The sequence below is a fragment of the Centroberyx affinis genome, unplaced genomic scaffold, assembly GCF_046629955.1.
Source record: "Centroberyx affinis isolate AG114_WGS23_722 - 3 ecotype Tasmania unplaced genomic scaffold, CSIRO-AGI_Caff_v1 ptg000574l_1, whole genome shotgun sequence".
Taxonomy (NCBI): domain Eukaryota; kingdom Metazoa; phylum Chordata; class Actinopteri; order Beryciformes; family Berycidae; genus Centroberyx; species Centroberyx affinis.
In genome coordinates, this window is record NW_027279214.1 from 6,013 (window position 1) to 30,777 (window position 24,765).

Sequence of the window (24,765 nt, forward strand, 5' to 3'; positions counted from 1 at the left end):
ATGTGTTTACTTTTTGCTCTCATATGAATTGGAACATTCACTACTTGTATTCCTGTTTGTATGTGTGTGTGTGTGTGTGTGTGTGTGTGTGTGTGTGTGTGTGTGTAGCAATGATTTTATTTAAACCAGAAACCCCACAGTTACTTGGCAGACCAAAAGTGTGGCATTCCGGTGTTACATAATCTCTCATAGATGAAATGTGGCTTCCCGCACATTTCGAAGAAGACAGTTGCAACGCTTCCACGGGCTTTCCTAACCTAACACACACAGATGCACACGCACACCCACCCACACACACACATATTCAAAGCTCGGACAAAGAAAATATAACTGCCTCCCACCTTTTCCTACGGAGTTTCCCAGTTTAGCAGACGGACTGCCTCCTTAGCCCATCCTAAAAGGGGGTGGGATGAGACAGAAACACACAAACAGAGTGAGTCTGTCAGTAAGACATGAGAAAAAGAGTTAGACGAACAGACAGATAGGCTCAAAAGACAGACAGTTGATTTGCCAAGACTTTTTTTCTGAAGAGCCCAGAAGAGCTGTTTCTTTGAGGGCTATTATTTTGTGGCATCTGTCTCGGATCTGGACACATCACATATTTGAATACAGCTGTCTAACATTGCCAGAAACTGGGTGGAGTGTGTTTGCTCTTTCTAACCGCAGGAGACATTTGATCTGCCCGTGTCAGAGTGTGGCCATGGCGGCTGACACAGCGAGGGTCATGTCAGGAGAGGTGAAGACAGAGAGTGTGTCCCTGAGTCCTCTGGGCGCGGCAGCTGCCCCTGAGCAGGAGCTGCTGTGTATCTTTGGGACGGGGGACCTGGGGCGCTCTCTGGGCCAGCGTCTGCTCCACACTGGCTACAGGGTGGTGTACGGCAGCCGCAGACCTCACAGCTGCGGCCCCTTGCCTCAGGGAGCTCAGGTACAACTCATACATGATATCTGCAGAAACCTTGCACTTTGATTTCATTTTTTCTTTCTTTTTTGTTGTTGTTATAATTGACAGCTGCCACTTTCCCCTGTATGTTTCATGGTCCTGGGACCAAGCCAAATAACTGAAAATGTGTTGTACAATGTCAAAGTGCATGTTTACCAGTGGGGAAAAAACTGTTTTTGTCAATTTCTGAAAATTGACTGGGCTAAACAAGGCTTTTTTAGGACACTGACAATCTGCGCACGCGCATGTGTGTGTGTGTATTGTGTTTGCACATCTGTTTCTGTGTTTTGTTTGTGCATCGAATTCTGTTGCATTTTGTTTGTGTCTCTTAAATGAGTAGTTTATGTTGTTAAGTGAACTAGTGCCAATGAACACACTGAGACAATCGTTAGTGAATGTGTTACTATGTGTTGTGGTCATGTATCACCATGGTATGTGTGTGTGTGTGTGTTGTCCAGGTGTTGAGCCACGCAGCAGCTGCGCAGTCCGCCAGCCTGGTGTTTATTTGTGTTCACAGAGAACACTATGACTTCCTGGAGACCCTGGCGCCTCAACTCAAGGGGAAGGTACCTCAGTACACAGTCAGATGCCTCAATATAACATAGCAGTTAGTTAATTTCTCACTTCTCATCCACTCCGCTGGTTTCATTGATTGGTAGGTGCTGGTGGATGTCAGTAACAACCTGAGGAAGAATCTATACCCAGAGGCCAATGCTGAGTATCTGCAGAGGTGAGGGAATATTAGCTAAAATATTGAGTTATCTCATGGGCCATGGTTTAACCCTTTCATGCATGAATTATTAAATCATAAAGCAATCATTTTTTTCCTAATGTTTTTCCTTACTTTTGAACAAGTATAAAATCACACAATTTATTTTCAATATCATAGACCACGATTTAACCATTTCATGGATGAAATACTAAATCATGAATCAATATTTTTTTTTCTAATGTTTTTTCTTACTTTTGAATAATCATGTTAAAAAAGACACCATGCATTAACAGTATAAAAAGTACTTCAGTGGAATAATAACTACAACAGCCTGACTTTTCGAGGTAACAGTTAGCGATTTTTAAAATTGAAACTATGTCTTTGTGAGCTGTATTTCAAGGTTTTTAGCTTACAATCGATGCCAATGACTTCTGGGTTGACGGCTAAAAACGGTACGTGGGAAGTCAGAAAGTAACGGGAGTAGAGCAAACGCATTGTTGATTTTGTTATTTTCATAGGATTTGTTGACTGTAAGCAATGCATTAAAAAACACCAGCCTTATCCTTTAACAGACATTCCTGAGGTGCATCTCCACTTCCGTCCGGCAGTTTGAATTTATGATGTCATCAAAAAACAATAATCATATGGAAACGTAGGCAAGGCTCAAGGGAGTTTACCCAGTGGTGGCTTGGACATGGTGACACACCTTAGATGGTTCAAAATGTCTTTTAAATGTCTGTGCACTGTGGTGAACACCATGCATGAAAGTTAAATCACCTTTGCAACAACTGGTGAACATGAAACAAAGTTTGTTGTTTGTTGTCCAGGCTGATCCCTGGAGCCTCTGTGGTGAAGGCCTTCAACACCCTGTCTGCCTGGGGCCTGCAGAACGGACCCTCGGATGCCAATAGACAGGTACTGAACGAGTCTGTTTGTGTTGTTGTTCCCAAACCATTGGAACCATTGGAAAACAAAAATAAACAAATGAATCAAATAAAAAAAATAAAAATAAAAAAAATAAAATAAAATAAATAAATAAATAAATAAATAAATAAATAAAATCTGGAATTTAATTAGTCTAAAATATTGAAGATCACGTTAAACTGTTATCTTTTTGACAACCAAGGACTTAATTTACCTGCCATAATTTAAAAAGTACCTTAGAATTTGTTTTCATCTTGTGCTATTTAAGAGTAAGTGTCACTTTTATTTAAAAAGGTAGATGTCTCATTTTGGAATGAAACTCTTCAAATCCTCTATGTGTGTACTGTGCAGTCAAATTACTATGACAGTGCAGAACTACAAGCACTTGACAGGTCCGTAATGTGTTCACACAGTGGGGTGCTGACCAACAAGTTAAAAATAATAGTCTCTGTTAGAATGAAATGCATTTTAATCATAACTACATTATTAACTCATTTTTAAGTTTTGATCAAACCAAATCCAAATAGAGGAGCCAGGAGCCAGGAGCCAGCCTCATGTCTTTGCTTTGAGTGCCACTGAAGCATCTTGAATCAATTAACTCCACAGTCTCTCAGATCTAAGCTTCCCATCCCATGCTTTGCTTTCTCCCTCTCTACTGCAAAGTAGCTGCATATGTGTATTTTTCTGTTTCATTTTGATCTGGTTGTGCAATCCCAGAGGACTGCAAAACCATACAGAAGTGTGCCCCTCTCTCTCTCTCTCTCTCTCTCTCTCTCTCTCTCTGTGTGTGTGTGTGTGTGTGTGTGTGTGTGTGTGTGTATTGGGAGCACCATCAGCAACATCACATAGATGTTGACTGAGCATTGTTGGTTTTTTACCTTCTCCCTCCAAACTAAATTTAGAGTATTTCACTCTGGAAGCTACTGCAGGTGGTAGCTGGTTCAATCCTCCAGAGTCAAAACCATCCTTTTATCTTTGTGCTTGTAAATGCATAAATATAATATAATGAAGATGTATACGCCTCATGTTGAGTTTATCAGGTGCTTTAAAAAGCATGGGTGTCTATGTGTTCCAGGTGTTCCTGTGTGGGGACAGTGCTGAGGCGAAGCAGGCGGTGGCAGAGCTGGCCACCAGGCTGGGCTTCAGTGTTCTGGACAGGGGCTCTCTGTCAGCAGCCAGGGAGCTGGAGGACTTCCCCCTGCAGCTGTTCCCACAGTGGAGGCTGCCACTATGCCTGGCCATGGGCCTCGCCGCCTTCTTCTTCTTCTACGTGCTCATCGGAGACGTCGTCCACACATACGTCAAGCAGGGCAAAGACAACTCCTTCAGAATCATGGTGTCACTGGCCAACAAGGTAGAACATCTGAGCAGCTCTCATCTGGGGATTGGTGCTATTTGTGTTTTCTGTCAAAGATGTGTTTCACCTCCAAGCCCCTATGTGTTCCCTAGGAATCATGTAACTCCAATCCTGTGTATTCTATTCTCACAGCAATCTATTCTCTGTTTATCCTCCATCATTCAGGTGTTCCCCATTGTGTCTCTGATCATGTTGTCTCTGTGTTACCTGCCTGGTGTTCTGGCCTCCTTCCTTCAGCTCTACAGAGGGACCAAGTACAGGTCAGACATCAAACCAGGACAAAATGATGCTCAGCACCTGAGACAGAGTAGCATTTGTTGGGATAGAGTGTTTTACATGATATACAATAAAGCCACAGCAAACATATGGCTGTTCCAGGCGCTTCCCTGATTGGCTGGATCGCTGGATGCTGTGCAGGAAGCAGCTGGGTCTGGTTGCACTTGGCTTTGCCTTTCTACACGTGCTCTACACTCTCATCATCCCCATACGGTATGTAACACTGATTGCATACCCCCATGTCTTTTATCCATATCCAATAACAGCTGCATACATCCCCACATACCCTGCTTTCATTCATTAACTCTGAAACTTCATGTTCAGTTTTAGCTGTTGAATTACACCAAAACATATTATGAATGCTAGTGATTTTGGTAACTTACTGTCACCCTAAGCACTAGGCACTTACCAGGTATATACATGGTAAGCATAGTAAATTACCAAGTAATTAAAGCTGTAACTAAGAAGGTAAATACTTTGAATAGTAACTACATTGTAGTTGTCACAAGGGTAACAGCCTGAGTTTAACGATATAGTTTCCGTAGAAACACCTTCTCTATTACCCATTAATTCAAGGAACAATCTCTTAGGTACTGAAGGTTTATATTAGCAGCAGCCGAAGTTTAATTGTGTAATTACTTTCTAGAAATTGATTTCAGCACATCGGCAGCCTAATATAAACCTTCAGTACCTACAAGATTGTTTCTTGAATTGATGGGGAAAAGTTCCCAGAAAGTGAAGCCTTATTCCCTAGGAACCATGCCATTAAACGTGAGAAGTTACCATCCTAAACCTGTGACAAGTGTAGTTACTTGAACAGATGAGTAATACCGGAGTTGTTTTTAAGTAATTCAGCTTTTTTTAACTAAGTAATAATCACCTATGTAGTTATCGCTGCAATTACTTGGTCATAAAATCAGGACGTGCATCATTTACGATTCTTATCATCTATTCAGTAAATGCCTAGTACTTAGGGTAAATATAAAAGAAAGCGTTACCTGAATTTCTCTGCTGATTTTCTCTAATTTTATAATTTTTGTCTCAAGACATTATGTGAGATACAAGGCTACAGCACACAGCGTCTCCCTGGTAAGACTGCCACAGAGCTAGAAAATAAATTCAAAGCTTTGTTTTGCACAAAACTGTGTTGCCTATCAATACATAATGATAAATTCTGATGATAAATATGGAATAATCATTTTGAAACTGTTTCCATCATTACATAAACAGTTAATAAAGACACTCTTTCACTATCTCTCTCACACACTTTCACCCTCTCTCACTATCAGATCAAGGAGAACAAGACAGCAGTGTTCGACACCACCTTAGCCTGGCGTACTGACTCCTACTACTCTGTGGGGATTCTGGGTTTTGGCCTGTACATCCTGTTGGGAATAACTTCTCTTCCCTCAGTCAGCAACGCTCTCAGTTGGAGAGAGTTCAGCTTCATACAAGTGGGTACTGGTTGTGTGTATGTGTGTGTGTCATGTATCTACATGTCTGAGGGTGTGTGTGTGTGTGTGAGCTTGAGTGTATCTGCACCTTCACAATAGCACTCTACTTCAGCATTGTTAGAGCATGCTGTGCAGCCCATCAGCGTTTGACAGAATCCCTGCGTTTTGTTTACATGGTTGAAACACTGGCAGTCACTCCCATAGGAGCGACTCTGGAAATTTCTTCATTAAAGTTTACAGTGGAGCGGGTCCCTAGGTTTCCCAAGCAATCTCTCCGACTGATTCCCCCTTAACTCGCTTTCAGTTTTTTCTTATGAGTGTCTGTATAGGTGTCTGTGTGTGAGCGTACTGGCATCATTAAATGAAGGATTGTGTTTATGTTGCATTTCAGTTGCAGAGGCCTGTGTCATTCAAATCACAAAGTTTATTTATATTCTGGCCCCACCTTCTTACACTTGGTCAGCCCACAAATGAAGTACAGTGTTACATGTGTGCGAACTTATGAAATGAAAAGAGGGTGTGGTAACCATTATCTAAATAATATGTGTAAAAAAAAAAAATTAAAAATCTTATCCATTAAAATGTTCCCCTCTCTTTGAACAACGGAGCATAGCACAGGCTCATGTCCTTTTCCTGCCTTCAGCTTCATCCATTTCTTAGCAATCAGATTCTGCAGTCTTGGCATGCAAAGCAAACTGACTGGCAGACTAGAACGTTGCTGGACATTTTAGAGACATTTCTATGATGTTTCCTGAGCCAGGTTTAGATACAATAAATAAAAACTTATTGGGGAAATTTAATTTGGGAGAACTGATTATCTTACATCTTAACTGTGGCCTTGGAAAGTTGCAACTGACAACTAGATGGATGATTCAGTTAACGCACAGACACGTGCTCACAATTTTAAACATGCTCAATTTGTAGCCGCTCAGGATTGGGCCAGTGGAGGCATTTTAAAGTGGTGTGTTATAAAATTTTATGTGTACTGGCATTTTTGGCCCTGGTTTTGCTCTAGGCTGCTTCACTTTCAGCTAGTGGTGAAATTTACAGAGAAGGAAACTGGCAGCAACATTATTTACCTACATCATCATACCATCTCCATTAGTCAACATTCAAGCTGTGACTGATGAGGAAGATTTTGTGCTACAGCCCAGACTGAAAAATACTAGCGTGGGCCAGCGAGTTAGTAAAATTTCCATCCCTCTCTTGGAAGTAATCTGTTGGAAGTGTGTTTGTAACGTTTCCATCCTTCACTCACTGAAAGTTTCACAGTCATTGTTTTACTTGGGCAGGCATAAATGTTTTCCTTTTTTCTACTTTGACCAATTGGAAATGAAATCGGCCTCACTACAGGGAACAAACTCATTCATAAATGTAACTGGGTCATGTCAAGCTCATTTTCTCATTCCACCCCCCAACCCCCCCTCCCTCCCCCTTTACTCCAGCCCAAATTAGAGCAGTGCTTTAAATGTTAAGTTATTCATCAAATGTAATTTAGAGGGCATACATTATCCTTGGCCACAGTCTTGAGGTTTTGTGTGTGTGTGTGTGTGTGTGTAATGGATCCATGTGCCTGCTGGTGTATCACTGTGTGTGTGTGTGTGTGCATGTAAATGTGTGTGTGTGTGTGTAGGTCAAAGGCTTGTCTCTGTAAAGGTCAATCTGTCACATACCAACTCATTGAACCTATTACACAGCAATTAGATCTGCGTTATCTGTGGGGGTGGAGGTGCGTATCTGAGTATGTGTGTTAGTGCCATGGTGTGCGTCTTATCTCTCCTCTCTCCTCTCTCCTAGTCCAAGCTGGGCTACCTGACGTTGTTCTTCTGCACACTCCACACCTACCTGTACGGCTGGGACAAATTCCTTCGCTCCTCATACTACAAATGGTGGACTCCTCCAGCCCACATGCTGTCTCTGGTGGTGCCGTCTGTGGTGCTACTGCTCAAGCTGCTGCTCCTCCTCCCCTGTGTGGACCGCAGAGTCACCCGAATACGGCAGGGCTGGGAGAGGACTGAGCCGCGGGAGGAGAACAACAAACCCCTAATATCATAGGAGTGTCACAAATATACACGCACACACACAGAAGACACAGACACAGATGTACGCAAACATAGACACCACCGGGACTTCCTGCAGCTCTATCATTAGATCATTCCAGCTCATTGTTTGGGCTGTCATATGTCCAGGACTATGCAATCACAGCTATTGTTCGGCTCTCTGTTGTGATAAGATAACAGAGAAAACACTCACAACGGCACGCCATTTCAGTTTCTGTTTATATAACTGTGTCTGAAGCATTCCATTTTGTAGTAGTTTGTAGTATACGATACAACAACAGTATCTATTTTTCCACTAGATATACAAAATACTTTTAGCTGTTTTCAAACACATGGAGAGAGACACACACACACACACACACATACATACAACACATATTAAAGCAGCTGCACTATATTTAAATCTGCTAATCTTTACCTTCTACTGTGAGCCCATCTCTTTGTTGCACTATAATGTCGCGATTACACCCATGTACATCCAGTATATCATCACAGACTCTGACCCTGTGTGGCTCCTTTGTTGTATTGCTGTCCACATCAACAGGGTCAATTTGACCATCTTGACTTTCTGATAACTGACCAGTTATTTTCAGCGTGGGCCTTATTTTCCTAGTTTTTGTGTTGTCCCAACACACATACAGGGCAAGAGGTGTTTTAATCGCTTTTTGGATTCAACTGTTGGAGATTACAGTTGGCCCTGTGTGTGTTGGTTCAGCAGCACTCCAGGCAACCTGGAGGTATGAACGCCCTACAGTCAATTAAAGCTATACAAAGCGATTTTCCGACCACTAGAAGGTGACAGAAACCGCAACACAGTTGTAAATATACCACAGCAAAGCTTCTGGACTATGGATGCTCCAAAGGACAAACCTAGTGAAGGTCAGTGCATGAAGGCTAGTAGCTAAGCTAAACCTACAGAAAAGTGTCAGTTACCAGTCTTGCTTTGCCAGATTTTCCTCCCGCTGAAGGTTACATGTCCCGCAATGACAAGTGCAGAGGTAGGTAGCAAGTTTACTAGTTGAAGTTTACTCGCTCGCTTCATCGATGCCGCCATTATCAGAATTTTTTTCAGGGATGGGAGGGGAAGAGCGCCGCTTTCAAACAGCGAGGGAGGAGACAAGCTAGTTTAAAAAAAAAGAAAAGCTATACTGGATGGTCCGAGTTTTCAGAACAAGCTTTAGAAAAGAGGTGAAAACAGCAACACAGCTGGTCCGCGTGTGTGGCTATATGTTTATATCATTACGTCTCACGGAAATCTCCACATAACACACGTTAGTTTCAGGATTGGTTACAGGGTCTGAAATCGCTTATCGCAGGTTTAAGTGACAGACATTTTCAATCAATTGCCATGATGGCAAAAACTAGGAAAATAAGGCCCAGGTTGAAAATAACTAGAATTATCCTTTAATCTATATATAGTGGATTATGTTTATTGGATTTACTTTTCAGCAATTTGTATACATTGTGATTTTTTGGTTTGTAATAGCCCTCCTTTTGTTCTACTTAATTCCTCTTTTTTTATTAATGTCAAATGTAACTGTTGTGAAAAGCTCTTTAAAATAAACTTCAGCTTGACTGAACAGTATTGCCTTGTCTCTCTCTCTCTCTCTCTCTCTCTCACTCACTCTCTCCAACTATCTCTCATACTGTCTCGAAGCCCAGTTGAACCCAGGGAGTTTTTCCCGGCTGAGTTGAGTGTGCTCTGTCTAGTCGTCTCTGTCTGATCCCTCTCCAGGGTTCATCCCTCTGGCTGATCTGATGCCGTTCTCCAGGAAACATTCACTCTGAGCTGCAGGCTTCTCCCTCGTCACTACTGGATCTCATCACATCAGTGGAGGCAGCAGCCTGCAGACTCCTCCATCACAGAAGCCCTCTGTGGAGAGGATATATGTTTGGATGTGACAAGATAGGCCCTCTAAGTTTTACTGCATCAAGTTGTTTTTGCCCATTGAGAAGGGAAGAAAGCACATAACAGCCCTGATAACCTGTTTTAATACTTCTAGGTGACAAGTGCTTAACCAATAATCTATGCACACACGGAAGGAAAGAGCAAACAAACAAAACAAATTAATATACAACCAACTAAAAAAAACAAAAACTAATTAATAATCACAAAAATTATTATGCGAGGTTTAATAGTAGTTCATGTTCATGTTCATGTTGGATTCATGTGGGAGTTGTACAACTTAAGGAAGTTACTCAACTTCCTTGAACAAGATGTCACAACAGGACAACCAGTGCATTTATTCCTGCGAAAGTGATGATGGTGGTGTCATGTTCTTATTTGCATTGGATATGACGAAATACAATAGCTGGAAATACACTGTAGAAATACAATAGCTGTAATGTAACCATGCTGGATTTGGTGGAGGCTTATAAAGGTTAAGCCCCTCCCCCTAGACCAACCAACCGCTGCTCACTTCACTGTTGGTCAGACAGCATGGCGGCGTGCGGTAAGGCAGGTGCTGCCTCGCTGCCATCCAGTTTTCAAAATCTTTCTCTGCAACAGCAAAATCTTTTTTTGCAACAGCAATACCATACTGCAAGTGGTAACGTATTCAAAAGCAACTTGCTTCGTTTCAAGATTACTACACTGATTGTCATCTATATTGCGACTCTTGTTACCAACTCAGTGCGGCCGTGTTTGGTCAACACATTCAATCAAGATCAATGCACGGGGAATGAAAACACCTGTTCCAAACATCTAGTGCTTCCCTTGTTCTGTGGATATACGGATATATTGCCTGTCGGACAATTTGCTTCATATTATAATGTTCTTAATAACGGAAAAGCTATCATCCCAAATGCTACTTCCAAAAACAAAACGACCAAACGCAAGTCTCCCAAACTGCTGTGGAAACTCTCTGGCTACCTGTTTGTCACACTCCTGCTTGCGGGGGATGTGCATCTTAATCCCGGGCCAACTACGGGGGACGTGGGCCCAGATCGACATCATCCAGCGGCACTCGCAGAAAATGTGCATCACTATCCTGGCTTGGATAACATCACACCGGGGTATGAATTTACTGCTATAAACAGCAATCTGCTTACCACCGAAGCCGTCAGACTGGGTGAGTCTTCAGCTGATTCAACACCAGTAACTACATCACCAGCAGTAATCTTGCCAAGCGTTGTGCCACCTTCCATGGCGAATCATGTGCAAAGGATAAACTCTGCCTCACCAAACAAGTCAAAACGAAAGATAAATCTTGCAATTGTGAAGCACCGCTGCCTTAAACTTCTCAGAACAGTGAACCAAGCTCGCATTCTGTGGGACTCTCGGGCTAAACCAAGCGGGTTATTAGGCGGACATCTGAATATCCAAAGCGCTATTCCTAAAAGTGATCAACTACAACATCTTCTATATGAATCAAATTTGGACTTCCTATGCCTATCAGAGACATGGTTACACGAAAACTCCCCTGCTGACATATTAAAAGTGCACGGATACAATATGTTTAGACAAGACAGAACTGATGGTCGGGGCGGGGGTGTGCTATTTTATGTCAGGGACAGTATAAGCTGTAAGCAAATTCAATGGTCGTGTGTTAATGAATTGGAATGTATTGGTCTCAAATTAACTCTCTCAGCCCAAATGTCTTTCACTATGATTGGAATTTATAGACCACCATCTGCAAAAAGTGTTTTTTATGATAAGTTGAATACCCTTCTTAAAGAGTGTGATACTAACAATGAGATCATTCTATTAGGAGATTTTAATATAAATTGGAATGATAAAGCAAAAAGGAAAGAGCTAAAACGTGTAACAAGTAATTTTGATTTTCAACAGGTTATTGAAGGACCGACTAGGATAACTAGTTCCTCAGAAACACTTATTGATTTGGCGTTCACTAATAGACCAGAAAGAATAAAGAAATCTTACAATCTGGTTACAGGATTGTCTGACCACAACATGATTCTGATTGTAAGAAAGCTCACTAAAAGGAGATTTAATCTATCAGCCTACAAGAAGCTAGAACAGTATAAAATTCCTAATAGTCAGTTAGCCAATCTTGAAAATGCAATGAAATAAATTGGAATGAGCACCTTGTACATAAAAGTATGGGTGATAACTGTAATTCTTTCATGGCTGAACTTCAAACAACTATACACAGTTTTATGAGGAAAGTGAAACGCAAACCAGGTCAAAGTAACTATTTACCATGGTTAAATGAAAAAATACGGTCACTCATGAAACAAAGGGACCATGCTCTCAAGATGGCTCTCAAGAATAAGGTGGAACATGAGAGGCGTTTATTTACCACACTGAGAAATAAGGTTGTAAAAGAGCTCAGAAAGGCAAAAGCAACATTTTTCGTTAATGCTATTAGTGAAGCAAAGGGAAATGCCAAAGAAATTTGGCAGAATCTAAAGAAACTAATAGGGAAATCTAACACCATTAATAAAACAATAGAACTAAATTTAGAGGGAAATGTGACCCATGATCCAAGTAAAGTGGCAACAGCATTTAATACTTATTTTATTGATTCTACAAAAACTCTGACTCAGAATTTCCCTGGATCGAATTATTCTGTTACCCCTCTGAATACTGATGCTCCCATTCTGAATTTTAGAGAAGTGACCAACTCCAAAGTACATATGATTATTTCCTCTCTTAATTGTTCAAGGGCAAAGGATGTATATGGGATGGACACAGTATTTATCAAAACCCATAAGGAGGCACTTATTCCTCCTATCTCAAAAATTGTTAATTGGTCCATTAATGAAGGAGTGTTTCCAAGTACCTGGAAAACTGCAATAATTACACCAGTGTTGAAATCAGGTGAACACATGGTCATTAGTAACTACAGACCCATTAGTATCCTTCCGGCAGTATCAAAAATTGCAGAAAAATGGATCTCTGAACAGATAATATCACATTTGAATGCTACTTCCTTCTCATTGCATCCTATGCAATTTGGGTTCCGAAAATATCACTCCACTGAAACTGCAAATTGTTTTTTTTCTGGAAAATATTAAGGTTAAGTTGGACAAGGGAGGGGTGGTAGGGGCTGTCTTCCTTGATTTAAAGAAAGCCTTTGATACAGTTAATCATGAGGTTCTAATTACCAAGTTATCAAAGTTTAATTTTTCACCTAATGTAATTAAATGGATAAAATCATACCTTACAGACAGAAAACAATGTGTCCGTGTAGACCATAAAATCTCACAAACGGTTGATAATTATATTGGTGTACCTCAAGGTTCAATTCTGGGTCCTCTGTTATTTAGCTTGTATGTTAATGACCTACCTGAAGTTTGTCCACCTACTGTAACTTGTCAGATGTATGCTGATGATACGGTCATATATCTACATGCTAAAAACAAGACGCAAGCCGCAGAAGAACTATCAGCTTCAATGGTCAATATCTCAAATTGGTTAACAAACTCATGTTTACACCTCAATGTCAGCAAAACTGTATGTATGTTTTTTTCAAAGTCTGCAAATAGAGATCCAGATCCAGATATTATAGTAGCAGGGAGAAGACTATCAGTAGTGCATGAGTTTAAATATTTAGGCATAGTAATAGATTCACAACTCACATTCAAAACACAAGTTAAAAAAGTTGTGAACAGAATCAAATTTAATTTGGCAAATTTTAGACACATTAGGAATAATTTAACTACCGAGGCCTCAAAGTTGTACATTAATGCAATGATTTTCTCACACATGAACTACTGTCTTACCAGCTGGACACAGACAGGTAGGACCACATTACGATCAGTAGAAACACTTTATAAGCAGGCTTTGAAAACATTGGATAAAAAGACAAATTCATATCATCATTGTAAAATTTTAACTAAATATGATTTCTTAAACTGGGAAAACATGATCAAATTTGCAGATATTTTACTTGTGTATAAAATTTTTCATGGTCTGGCCCCCCCTCCGCTCAATGAATTCATTAAACAAAATCAAAACTCATCTACCAGAGCTAGTACCAGAGGGGATTGTAAAATACCACATAGAAAAAGTACCCTTGGGCAGTCAGCCTTTTCCTATCGAGCAGCACATGCCTGGAACAATATACCCACAGAACTAAAGAACATCACATCTCTCTACTCTTTCTCCAAATCTATAAAACAGTGGTTACTGGACAATCAAACATGCTGTCATAATCTGGAATAGTGGCTATGTCATTGTTTACTATTTGTTCTGTGCTCATGTGCTTTTGTCTGTGCTTATGTGCTTGTGTGCTCTTGTATGTTTTCTTTTAATGTTTTTTTTTTTTTTTTGTTATATGCCATCAATTTGCCAGGGACTGTTGTCATAATCTGGAGTAGGGGTTATGTCATTGTTTTACTATTTGTCTGTGCTTATGTGCTTTTGTCTGTGCTTATATGCTTTTGTCTGTGCTTATGTGTTTATGTGCCTATGTGTTCCTGTATGTTTTTCTCTTAATGTTTTTATATGCCATCAACCTGCCAGGGACTGCAGATGAAAACTAGCCTGTACGGCTAAATCTGGCACTTTTACATGATGTACTTAAGTACTCATGTTAATTAATGTGCATTGTCCCTTCTTAAATAAATAAACAAACAAAATAAACAAACAAACAATTATCTTCCATTTTACTCAATCTGCAATTTTACTGCCAGTTCTTACCTTAAACAAATATAACTCATTATAAGAATCACCACTTCCCAGTGAAATACCTTAAACAAACCCCGAAACTTCGACACAGTTTCATCAATAAGGTAACATACCCTACGACCCAGTTAAACATGGTATCTTCCGCCATCAGCACACATGCACGTGACCCCTGTAGCCTCTATATAAGACAGCACTACACATCGGCTCTGTTTCAGACCCTGTGACTGTGGAGGAGAGGAACATCAGATTACGATGACACTTCGGCAAAGTACTTTCTTGTAAGATGAGTATGAATAAACTGATCTAAGTTAACTAAACAGTGGCGTAGTGTGTCTCTTTTTTCCCAACATACTATATTACTGCAGTGGATGTGTGTAAAGTTGTGACTGTAGATTTATTGTGGTGCGTGCACTCACCACAATGACAGAGGGGACTAATGTGTGTCTGGATGAGCGTTTGTGAGTATTTTACTAAGTGTCTTCTTTACCGTGTGCCGTCCGCAATCAGTGACGGAGTCTTCGTCACATTACCACCCTCCTCTCCTGCAGCGACGATGTCTGGCAGTCTTGACAGGTAGTCCGCTGTGATGTTCTCCTTGCCTGCTTTGTACCGCACACAGAACTTGACAGGTTGAAGTTCCAGGTACCACCTTGTCACCCTGGCGTTCCGGTCCTTCATGGTCTGAATCCAGGTCAGGGCTCTGTGGTCTGTCTGGAGGTCAAACTCCCTCCCAAGAAGGTAGTACCGGAGGCTGTCCAACGCCCACTTGATTGCAAGACACTCCTTCTCGATTGTGGAGTACCGGGTTTCACGAGGCAGAAGTTTCCTGCGAGATACAACACAGGACGTTCCTCCCCTGGTTCTCCCTGAGCCAGCACTGCACCGATGCCCACTCCTGAGGCATCCACCTGCACCAGAAAGCGGCGTTCAAAGTCAGGACTCTGCAACACAGGGGAAGAGCATAATTTCTCCTTCAAACCCTGGAAAGCACTTTCACACTCCTCCCTCCACAGGATTCTGGGCCAACTTGCAGGTGAGGTTGGTCAAGGGAACTGCCAGGGTGGCAAACTGAGGAATAAACCGTCGGTACCAGCCCACTAAGCCAAGAAAAGACCGGACCTGAGTCTTGGTACGGGGCCTGGGGCTGTTCAGGATGGCCTCAACTTTATCGACCTGAGGCCGGACTTCACCCCTCCCCAACTGATACCCCAAGTAACGAGTTTCCTGCTTGGCCCACTCACATTTCTGTAGGTTGAGTGTTAGTCCTGCCGCACTGATTGCACCTAGGACTCGACGAAGGTGCTCCAGATGTTCCTCCCAGGTCAGGCTGAAGATGACCACATCATCCAAATAGGCGGCACTGCAGTCCTCACAACCTTGAAGCACTTTGTCCATAAGCCTCTGGAATGTTGCTGGGGCACCATGTAAGCCAAAAGGCATCACAGTGAACTGGAAGAGGCCTAGAGGGGTCCTGAACGCAGTGAGGGGCCGGGACTGGCTCTCCAGGGGGACCTGCCAATACCCCTTGCAGAGGTCCAAGGTAGTGATGTAGTTGGCTCGTCCAATCCTTTCCAGCAGGTCCTCAATCCGGGGCATCGGGTAGGCGTCAAAAAACGAGATGGCATTCAGTTTCCTAAAGTCAATGCAAATGCGAAGGGATCCATCCTTCTTAGGTACAATGACAATAGGGCTACTCCACTCACTTTCAGACGGTTCGATGACTCCCAGCTCCAACATCAAGCGGATCTCCTCCTTCAACGCCTCCACCAAACGTTCTGCTACTCGGTAACTTGCCTGCTGTACTGGATTCTGACCCGGTTTGACTCGGATGGCATGCTGCAACACATCTGTATGGCCTGGTTTCTGTGTGAACAACTGAGGAACGGTGTTGAATATAACTTGTAATTCAACTGGCTTCTTACCATCCAGGTGAGAGAGATCCACCTTGGCAGTCTGTTTCCAGGCCTCCACTACACCTTCAGAATCATCTTCCTCAATCACCCGGCGTGCCAGTAGTGAAGTGATGGAAGGAGGGCTGCCTCTTTCCTCCCAGGCTTTCAAGAGGTTCACATGGTACGTCTGCTTCAGTTTTCCCTTCTCTGGATGCAAGACCTCATATGTCGTAGGCCCCATCCTCCTGATAACCTCAAAAGGTCCCTGCCACTTGGCCAGCAGCTTGCTGGATGAGGAGGGCAGGAGCAACAAGACCTTTTGACCTGGTTTGAACTCACGTTGGCGTGCCTGCTGGTCATACCACCGCTTCTGGGTCTTCTGAGCCTCCAGGAGGTTGAGCCTGGCCTCCTCTCGATACCGCTCCAACCGGTCCCTCATCTGGAGGACATATTGCACAACACCTTGCCCCTCTATAGCCTTAGCTGCTACCTTCTCCTCCCAGTTCCGTTTCAGCAGATCCAGGGGCCCCTGGACTGGCCAGCCGTAGAGTAGCTCGAATGGGGAGAATCCGGTGGACGCTTGAGGCACTTCCCTGTAGGCAAAGAGCAGAAAGGGTAACCACTTGTCCCAGTCCTTCCCTGTATCTGATACAAACTTTCTGAGCATCCTCTTGAGGGTTTGGTTAAACCTCTCCACCAGACCATCTGTCTCTGGGTGATAAGGAGATGTCCTGATAGCAGTTATGCCCAACTCCTTGTGCAGCTGGCTCATCAGGCGGGACGTAAAGTTGGTTCCCTGATCGGTCAGGATCTCCTCCGGGATGCCTACACGAGAAAAGAGCTGGACAAGAACACTGATCAGTTTTGGAGTGGTTATAGACCGGAGAGGAAAAGCTTCAGGGAATCGAGTTGCGTAATCACATACAACAAGAATGTACTGATATCCTGCTGAACTTTTTTCCAGGGGCCCCACAATGTCCATTGCAATCCGTTTAAATGGGGTGGTAATCACCGGCATCGTTTGGAGTGGGGCTCGATCTGATTTACGGACAGCACTGGTTTTTTGACACTCTGGGCACGATTTGCAATATGTCTGCACATCAGTGTACATGGAAGGCCAAAAGAACCGAGAGGCCAGCCTGAGATATGTCTTGTAGTGACCTAAGTGTCCTGCCCAGGGAATGGTGTGTGCAAGGTGTAATACAAGTGATCTACAGCTACCTGGCACCACTAACCGCCCGCTGCCTGGCTCCTCCCCCTGATAAAGGATGTCATTGTGAAGGACATACACTGCACCACCTACTTGGGCGGTGTGATCAGCAGAGGTTAAGACCTTGGTTAACAAAGACTTTAACAAAGGATCAGACTGTTGTAACATGGTGATGTTCTCTGGCACTTCCCACTTAACATCTGATAAGGCATTATCAGGCATTTCACAAGACACAGGTATACCAGCATGCTTCTCTAACCGCCGTTGCCGACGTGTCTTTCTGGGCCCTTTGGTTCCAGCCTTGCACAGACTACCACATAAGTCTGGCAGAGGTTGTACCCCAGCCTGAGCTTGGGTTTTTGCCTGGGCCCGTGTCATGACAAAACAAGAGACATGCCTTTTTGGTTCTGACACAGGTTCACGAGCATTACAGAGACTTTTACCCCTGCTTAGGAGGTCATATAAAACAGGCAAATCCCTCCCCAAAAGCATCTCCACTGGTAAATTCTCCATTACCCCCACTGTCATCAGATACTTTTGTCCATCTACCTCAACTGTAAGTTCTACCTGTGGTTCCGGCTTACAGTCACCATGTACACATAAAACCTCTGTTCGCTGGCTGTAGTCAATAACACAAGGCACACAACTTTTCCTTATGAACGACATGGAGCTACCAGAGTCAAGGAGAGCAGTAACGGATTTACCATTAACTTTTACGGGAACAGACCTAGTCTCTCCCTCCCTGTCCTGGTAGTCCACCTCCTCACCCTGTCTAGGCACATAACACAGTCCAGTCAGTTTTGGTTTCTTCAGGGGGCACACGGACGCTTTGTGTCCCTGCTGCTGACAATGATAGCAAACCAAAGTCTTAGTCCCCAACTGAGCAGTGTGTCCTTTGTCATTTGCCCCCCGATTACCTTCAAAGCTCTTCGGAAAGCTGTCCCTGGGGCGGTTGCCGTCCCTGGTATCCACCCGTGTTGGTCGTGATGTGGCCCCCTTTCTGGCGTTCACGTACTGCATGGCCAACTTCGCTGCCGTCAGGCCATCCTTCGGTTCATGTTCTCTCACCCACGTCCTGGTGTCCGGAGGAAGCACTCGCAGCAGCTGTTCCAGGATGATGGTCTCCCCCAACTGGTCTTTACTCCTCTGCTCTGGCCGCATCCAGCGACGGTAGAGGCCCCTCAGCCGGTGGTACGTCTCCGTCGGTGTCTCCCCAGGTGATGTTAAGGTGGCCCGGAACCGTTGACGGTAGGTCTCTGGAGAAATATCAAATTTGTCCAACAGCGCCTCCCTCAGGTCCGGGTAACAGTTGGACCGGTCTTCGTCCATAGCCGTGTAGGCCTCCAGGGCTTTCCCGGCCAGCAGGGGAATTAGTCGACAAGCCCATTCCTCCCTTGGCCACTGCCATGTTTTTGCCATGCGTTCAAAACGTAAAAGGTAATTTTCAATGTCCTCACCTTGTTGATATACTGGCATCTTGGGCTCTTTACGCTGGACAGCTGGTGGGCCCACAGAAGGATTACCCAGTTAGCCAGGAGAAGACACTAATGATTGCCCAGAGTCGAAGGTGTCAGGTGGACCTCTCATTCTGGGCCCTGGAGTTGGAAGCTCCAGTCTGAGGCTCCCACTCTCTGCTGTGGTGGCCGGGTGGCTGTGGAACAGGCTGTCGGGAGGCCTCAAGTGAGACCCGCAGGCCCCGGAGCTCTTCCTGGAGGATATCATCTCTCCTCTGCTGAGCGGCTAAAAAGTCCCTGAAGAGATTTACCATCTCCGTGTTTGAGGGACCCCCTTCCGGTGCTGGCCCGGGTGGAAGCCGCCAGGTTTTGGGTTTTGCCCCTTGTGCCTCAAAACCCAGCGGTAGTGCCTCTTCCTCCGACGTCACTGCTGTCTCCCACTCCTCCTCATCCTTCCCCTGCTGAGGTTTCTGGCCTTGAGACCGTAGCCCAGTTCGTTTTTTAACAGCACGCTCGGTTTTGCGACTGGCCATCCCACCGCTGCCACCATATGTTAGAAAAACGATGGGTCAACTGTCTAAGAAAAGATAACAAGGTGGCTGGAGTCGCAAAGAAGATTGAGGTGCTTTTATTTACAAAAAGAGTGACGAAACAAAAACTTGGACGTCCACAGAAAAACCAAAAAAATACATAATTTGCAATATACACTCTAGTCACCTGTCTGGTTTACTGCCACCCTCAGACTGACTCTCCCGTGCCTTGGTGGCCAGAGGCTTATAAAGGTTAAGCCCCTCCCCCTAGACCAACCAACCGCTGTTCAAATCAATTATCTTCCATTTTACTCAATCTGCAATTTTACTGCCAGTTCTTACCTTAAACAAATATAACTCATTATAAGAATCACCACTTCCCAGTGAAATACCTTAAACAAACCCCGAAACTTCGACACAGTTTCATCAATAAGGTAACATACCCTACGACCCAGTTAAACATGGTATCTTCCGCCATCAGCACACATGCACGTGACCCCTGTAGCCTCTATATAAGACAGCACTACACATCGGCTCTGTTTCAGACCCTGTGACTGTGGAGGAGAGGAACATCAGATTACGATGACACTTCGGCAAAGTACTTTCTTGTAAGATGAGTATGAATAAACTGATCTAAGTTAACTAAACAGTGGCGTAGTGTGTCTCTTTTTTCCCAACATACTATATTACTGCAGTGGATGTGTGTAAAGTTGTGACTGTAGATTTATTGTGGTGCGTGCACTCACCACAATGACAGAGGGGACTAATGTGTGTCTGGATGAGCCTTTGTGAGTATTTTACTAAGTGTCTTCTTTACCGTGTGCCGTCCGCAATCAGTGACGGAGTCTTCGTCACAAGGAGGGTATATCATGTTGTGTGTTGTCATTTGCAGTGTCCTATCCTGTGTAATTTAGGTTGTTTTCACACTTGGTACGTTTGCTTGAGTCCGAACCCGTTCGATTGTTCCTATAAGCCCCCTGGCGCCGCTGGTCTGGTTTCACACTGTTATAATTCTGCCAAACAGCAAAACATTCGTCATCAACGTGAGTCTGTCCGACGCACTGAAAATGCCACAAATGGAGAACGTGTGCCTCACATTCTTTTCAATGAGTTTGTTTATTTGGTGTCGCTCACTGTTGTGTCTGTGTGTCTCACTTGCAGTCATGCTGCAGATGCGCAGAAGGCGAGCTGCTCGCACAAGGTTTTTGAGAAGACAGGCAGTATACACCAATTTTTTGCTTTACTTGAAGTGCATCATTCATGCCCGTCTGGTAGGTGAGCTCATGACTACAGCCCCGCTACTGGCCAGACATCACACATTTATTTTGCATCACGTCACATTACCAACTTTTGACACAAACTCTACGTGGATTTTGACTAAAACGCCAGTGTGAAAGCCCCCTTAGTGTCTTGTCCTGTGTATTGTGTGCCATGAGGTGGCAACTCTTGTCATGCTGCCATATCTTTAGATTTAGCACAAGCAATGACTTGTTGGATCAGCACCATTATTTACACATTTAATTGCAATTTTGTGATTTTTCCAAGGTTGTAAATGTAGCCTAGTCTTTAGCCCCGACAGCCTGCAGCTAATTTGAGCTAATAATGTATGTAGTCTGACAGAACAATGCACCATCTGACAGTCTGAATTTCAATGTGTTTTGATCACCATTTATCATATAATTTAGCAGAATTTACTTGACCACTTTATGTTATTTTCATTTAGTTTATGTTTTATTTTATTGTCCATGCCATTTTATAAATCTTATTTTTCTTCTATGATTTTCCACCATGTTATTTCTGTCATCTTCATCTTGATTTATTGGGTTGTCATTACCTCCACCAAGGAGGTAACATTTCACCTGTGTCTGTGTGTTTGTCCGTCCGTCCGTCTGTTAGCAGGATAACTCAAAAAGTTGGGCACGGATTTGCACAAATCTTATGGGCCAAGGAAGAACTGATTAACTTTTCATGTCGATTGGCCAAAAGGGTACGTGGTGGTGGGCATGTCATATCAACAAAAGATGGTTGTCAGACATGCCGGAGGTCTGTGCTCTACTGAGCACATTTTCTAGTTTTGTTTCTTTTTTTGTTTTTAGGTGAGATATGAAATGTATTTTATCATTGTGATTTATTTTTGTTTTCTCAATCAGACTAACAATTTTTTCTCAGTTAGATAAACTAAACTAAATTAAAATAACCTTTTTACAATTCAGCAGTGTCTGCCCTGGGCTGGATATATTATGGCACTGTGTGATGCTCTTGTTGTGTGAACATCCTTAAAACTCAACCTGTTGCCCCATGGTCCAGCTGCACACACATCACATCAGTGGATGTCTGTGCATCTGTTGGGCTTTCTGGGGATCGGTATGGTTCTCCAGACAGAAAGGCCTCCCTGCTGCATCCAAACCAGGTTGATAGTGACTGATTGGTGGGATGACATCCTGCCCTAGAGGCTGCATGTAGCCCCCCAGTTTGGAGTACAACTGATGCCCAAAAAGACCAGCGAGTGGATACAGCTGCCCAGAGACTCTTCCATCACAGCGCTCATAGGCCCTGTCTGATGTAGAGCTATATACAGTGGATACATATACAATCAATGAATGTCATGTAATACATAATGACAGTGTGATAAATATGATTATGTTGATACAATACAATAGAATACAATACAATACAATACTTTATTGTCCCTCAAAGGGAAATTTTCTTTCTTCACTGTGCCTGACAGGTTTCATTCTCTATGTTTTACACTTCCTTTTGGACTTCGCCCAAGTATCTTTTCAATGATTCAGATTTTCAGAAAAGGTCACCGTGTTTCTTCCAGGAAGAGTCTTCTTATTGTTAAGTTTGTTTTCACAGCCTGTACATGGAAACAGTAAACAACAGTAATGCAAGATATTGGCTGGAAAGACCTCATACTAGATTCTGAGAAGGTGGGAATAGTATGGTAAAAAAAATAAAAAAAATAAAATCAGTGTCAGATGTACTTCATCACAGACTTATGGGATATTCTTGGCCCTGTTTGTAATTTTTTTGTGTAATCTTTACGTGCTTTGTATTATTTCATCCATTTACCGCCATAATTAAATTTTCTTCACTGTGCTTTTAGTTTTCGTTTTCACAGTTACCAGAGCTCCACTGAAAAGCTCTGTTTATAATGTCTATCTGAAATGTGTAAGTATAATGCACCTCATGGACATTGCTAAGTGCCTGCAGTTAGCAATGCGCATTTGCAAAGTGCCTGCTGTTAGTATTTTAGTAGCAACAACATTGTGCCATGAAGTGCTTTTATATAGAATGTGATCTTTCAACATGAACATGGGCTTTCAACATGAATTCTTCTGCATCAATAAAAAATATCAGTTTTCAGGAAGAAAACTTTGGTAACGCTTAATTTCTTTAAAAAACTTCCTAGTAATTTCTTAGAGTAGTTGATAAGTAACTGTTGATTTCTTAGGAAGTCTCCTGGGCCTCTTCCAGTGTTGGGAGTTGTGTCAGTGGAACATAACAAACAGTCAAGGACGCTCCCACTGCACATCATTCAAGAAAACCGTCCAGCTCTGTTTGGCCACAGCTTCAGTTGAAGTGGCAACAAGCGTCTCTGATCTGTGACGGAGACACAGGTTCACTACAGGAGACCTTGAGAAAGTGTTCAAAAGTCTTCAATGGAGAATTTGGCAGTATGAAAGGCTGACTGTTAATCCAGGAAGCAAGCTAAAATCCCTCAAAGAGAGACCTGTCCTGTATGCCATCAAACCTAAAGCAGAAGCAGAACTAGAGAGGCTGGTGCAGAGTGGAGTATTGGAACTAGTGAGTACAAGCGAATGGGCCACTCCAATTGGATGTGTGGGGATTTTAAGGTTACTGTAACCTGTACAGAGTAATTGTTTTTCTGTCACCATTATTGCGAATGAAAAGTCTTGACCTATCGATGCCGCAGTCAGAAGCGCCTACTGTCTATTCTACTGCAGGTTTGCCTTACTTCCCAAAAGTCATACGCTCCCAAGTACGTTAAAAACAGCTTAGAGACAGACTGCTGCCTTGACGAATGTTTTCATTTGAGTTGTATGTTTTTTATATTGTAGTTTATCTTTGTACCTGTTATTGTTCTGTTGTGCCTGTTTGTAATAAAGATTTGTATAGTTATTAGGGGACAAGCAGTGCTGTCGCTAGTCGGGTGAAAGGTTTGTGGCGATTCTAGGGACCCACAGCTGGAGAGGGCCAACAATTCCAGAAGGATGTATGAATTAATGCATTCTATCGATCCTGCAAAGGCATTTGATACTTCAGAATAAAAATAATAAACCCACAAATTATGCAATATGTGATGAAAGTAGTTTTAATTTTCTAATCCATGACCCGCTCCCCCTCCAAAAAATTGGTTTGGTCCTCTGCTTCATGTTCGGAAACTGATAGAAGGCAGAAGTAAAGTCTGGGTCAGTGCCACAGGTCAGACAGCATCATGTCAAAAGCATCATGCAAATGCAGCATCATGGCAAAAAACACAAATCAGGAAGTCAAAAAAGCCCAATGAAGAGTAAGATGTTGTGTTCCTTAATGAGTCAAGATGGACCGCAATTTGTTCTGTATTTCTGTATTTAAGTGGTAAAAGTGAGAATAACACAATTATGAATGATAATGGAACGGGTAAAATAGGCACATTTGATAGAAAACACTACAGCCGGTCACCAGCATCATCTCTCTCTCACTCTCTCTCTCTCTTAATTTCCAGGTCTAATCTGTGGAAAGTAGATAGAAATTAGTTGGAAAGTAAACAATAGTATGTTTGAGTGAAGCTTTGCGTATGAGGATGAGGGTAATCTACATGCAGCTGTGCTCCATCTGTGCAGCCATCGACTCAATGTTCAGGGGAACAGCCTTTTGGTAGGCCAACTTACTCTTTAGTGGGTTGCTGACAAGGCTGTGGACGCTAAGCCAGGGTGTCTGCAGGTAAGTTTGTGTTGGACTCCACTGTACAGTACCATAGCCTACAGGGTGTTTTGCTCAATGGCCAATGTGTCAGCTGAACAGGCAACAATGCCTGTCTTCCTATGAGGTTAGAAATTACAGATAAATAATTAAACAAATACTGAAAATAACTTCTTCCTCCAATTTTCTATATATAATTATATGCATAATTACTTGGGTTACCAAATCGCCTAATAAATAAATACAATAAATATTTTCCCTACAATTAGTAGATAATGTCATGTTTCTTTCCAGGAAACAGGAAATTAACAGGTACTTATGAACGCCTTTCTGTGGAATTACTAGCAAGTTGCGGACCCGGAAAATAAAGCGTTACCAAAACTTTTGCAATACAGGAATCTGAAATAACTAAGAAGGATACAAGGAAGCAAA

General features: G+C 42.9%; 1 protein-coding gene across 3 annotated transcripts; it reads left to right on the forward strand.

The window, feature by feature from the left end:
- The first annotated feature begins 443 nt into the window (after nt 1-443).
- LOC139643174 (metalloreductase STEAP4-like) lies at nt 444-9,278 on the forward strand. 3 transcript variants are annotated; one of them, XM_071518353.1, is made up of 10 exons: nt 444-925; nt 1,399-1,506; nt 1,600-1,670; nt 2,480-2,567; nt 3,652-3,930; nt 4,099-4,193; nt 4,312-4,426; nt 4,675-4,719; nt 5,499-5,663; nt 7,461-9,278. In XM_071518353.1, exons 1-10 carry the CDS (start codon nt 701-703, stop codon nt 7,716-7,718), a joined length of 1,449 nt encoding a protein of 482 aa, XP_071374454.1. In that variant the 5' UTR covers nt 444-700; the 3' UTR covers nt 7,719-9,278. The 3 variants fall into 3 exon arrangements, with proteins under 3 accessions (XP_071374454.1, XP_071374453.1, XP_071374456.1); XM_071518352.1 differs by lacking the exon at nt 4,675-4,719 and adding an exon at nt 5,256-5,298 and having other exon boundaries at nt 4,312-4,422; XM_071518355.1 differs by lacking the exons at nt 3,652-3,930; nt 4,099-4,193; nt 4,312-4,426; nt 4,675-4,719 and having other exon boundaries at nt 2,480-2,582; nt 5,505-5,663.
- The last annotated feature ends 15,487 nt before the right edge of the window (nt 9,279-24,765 follow it).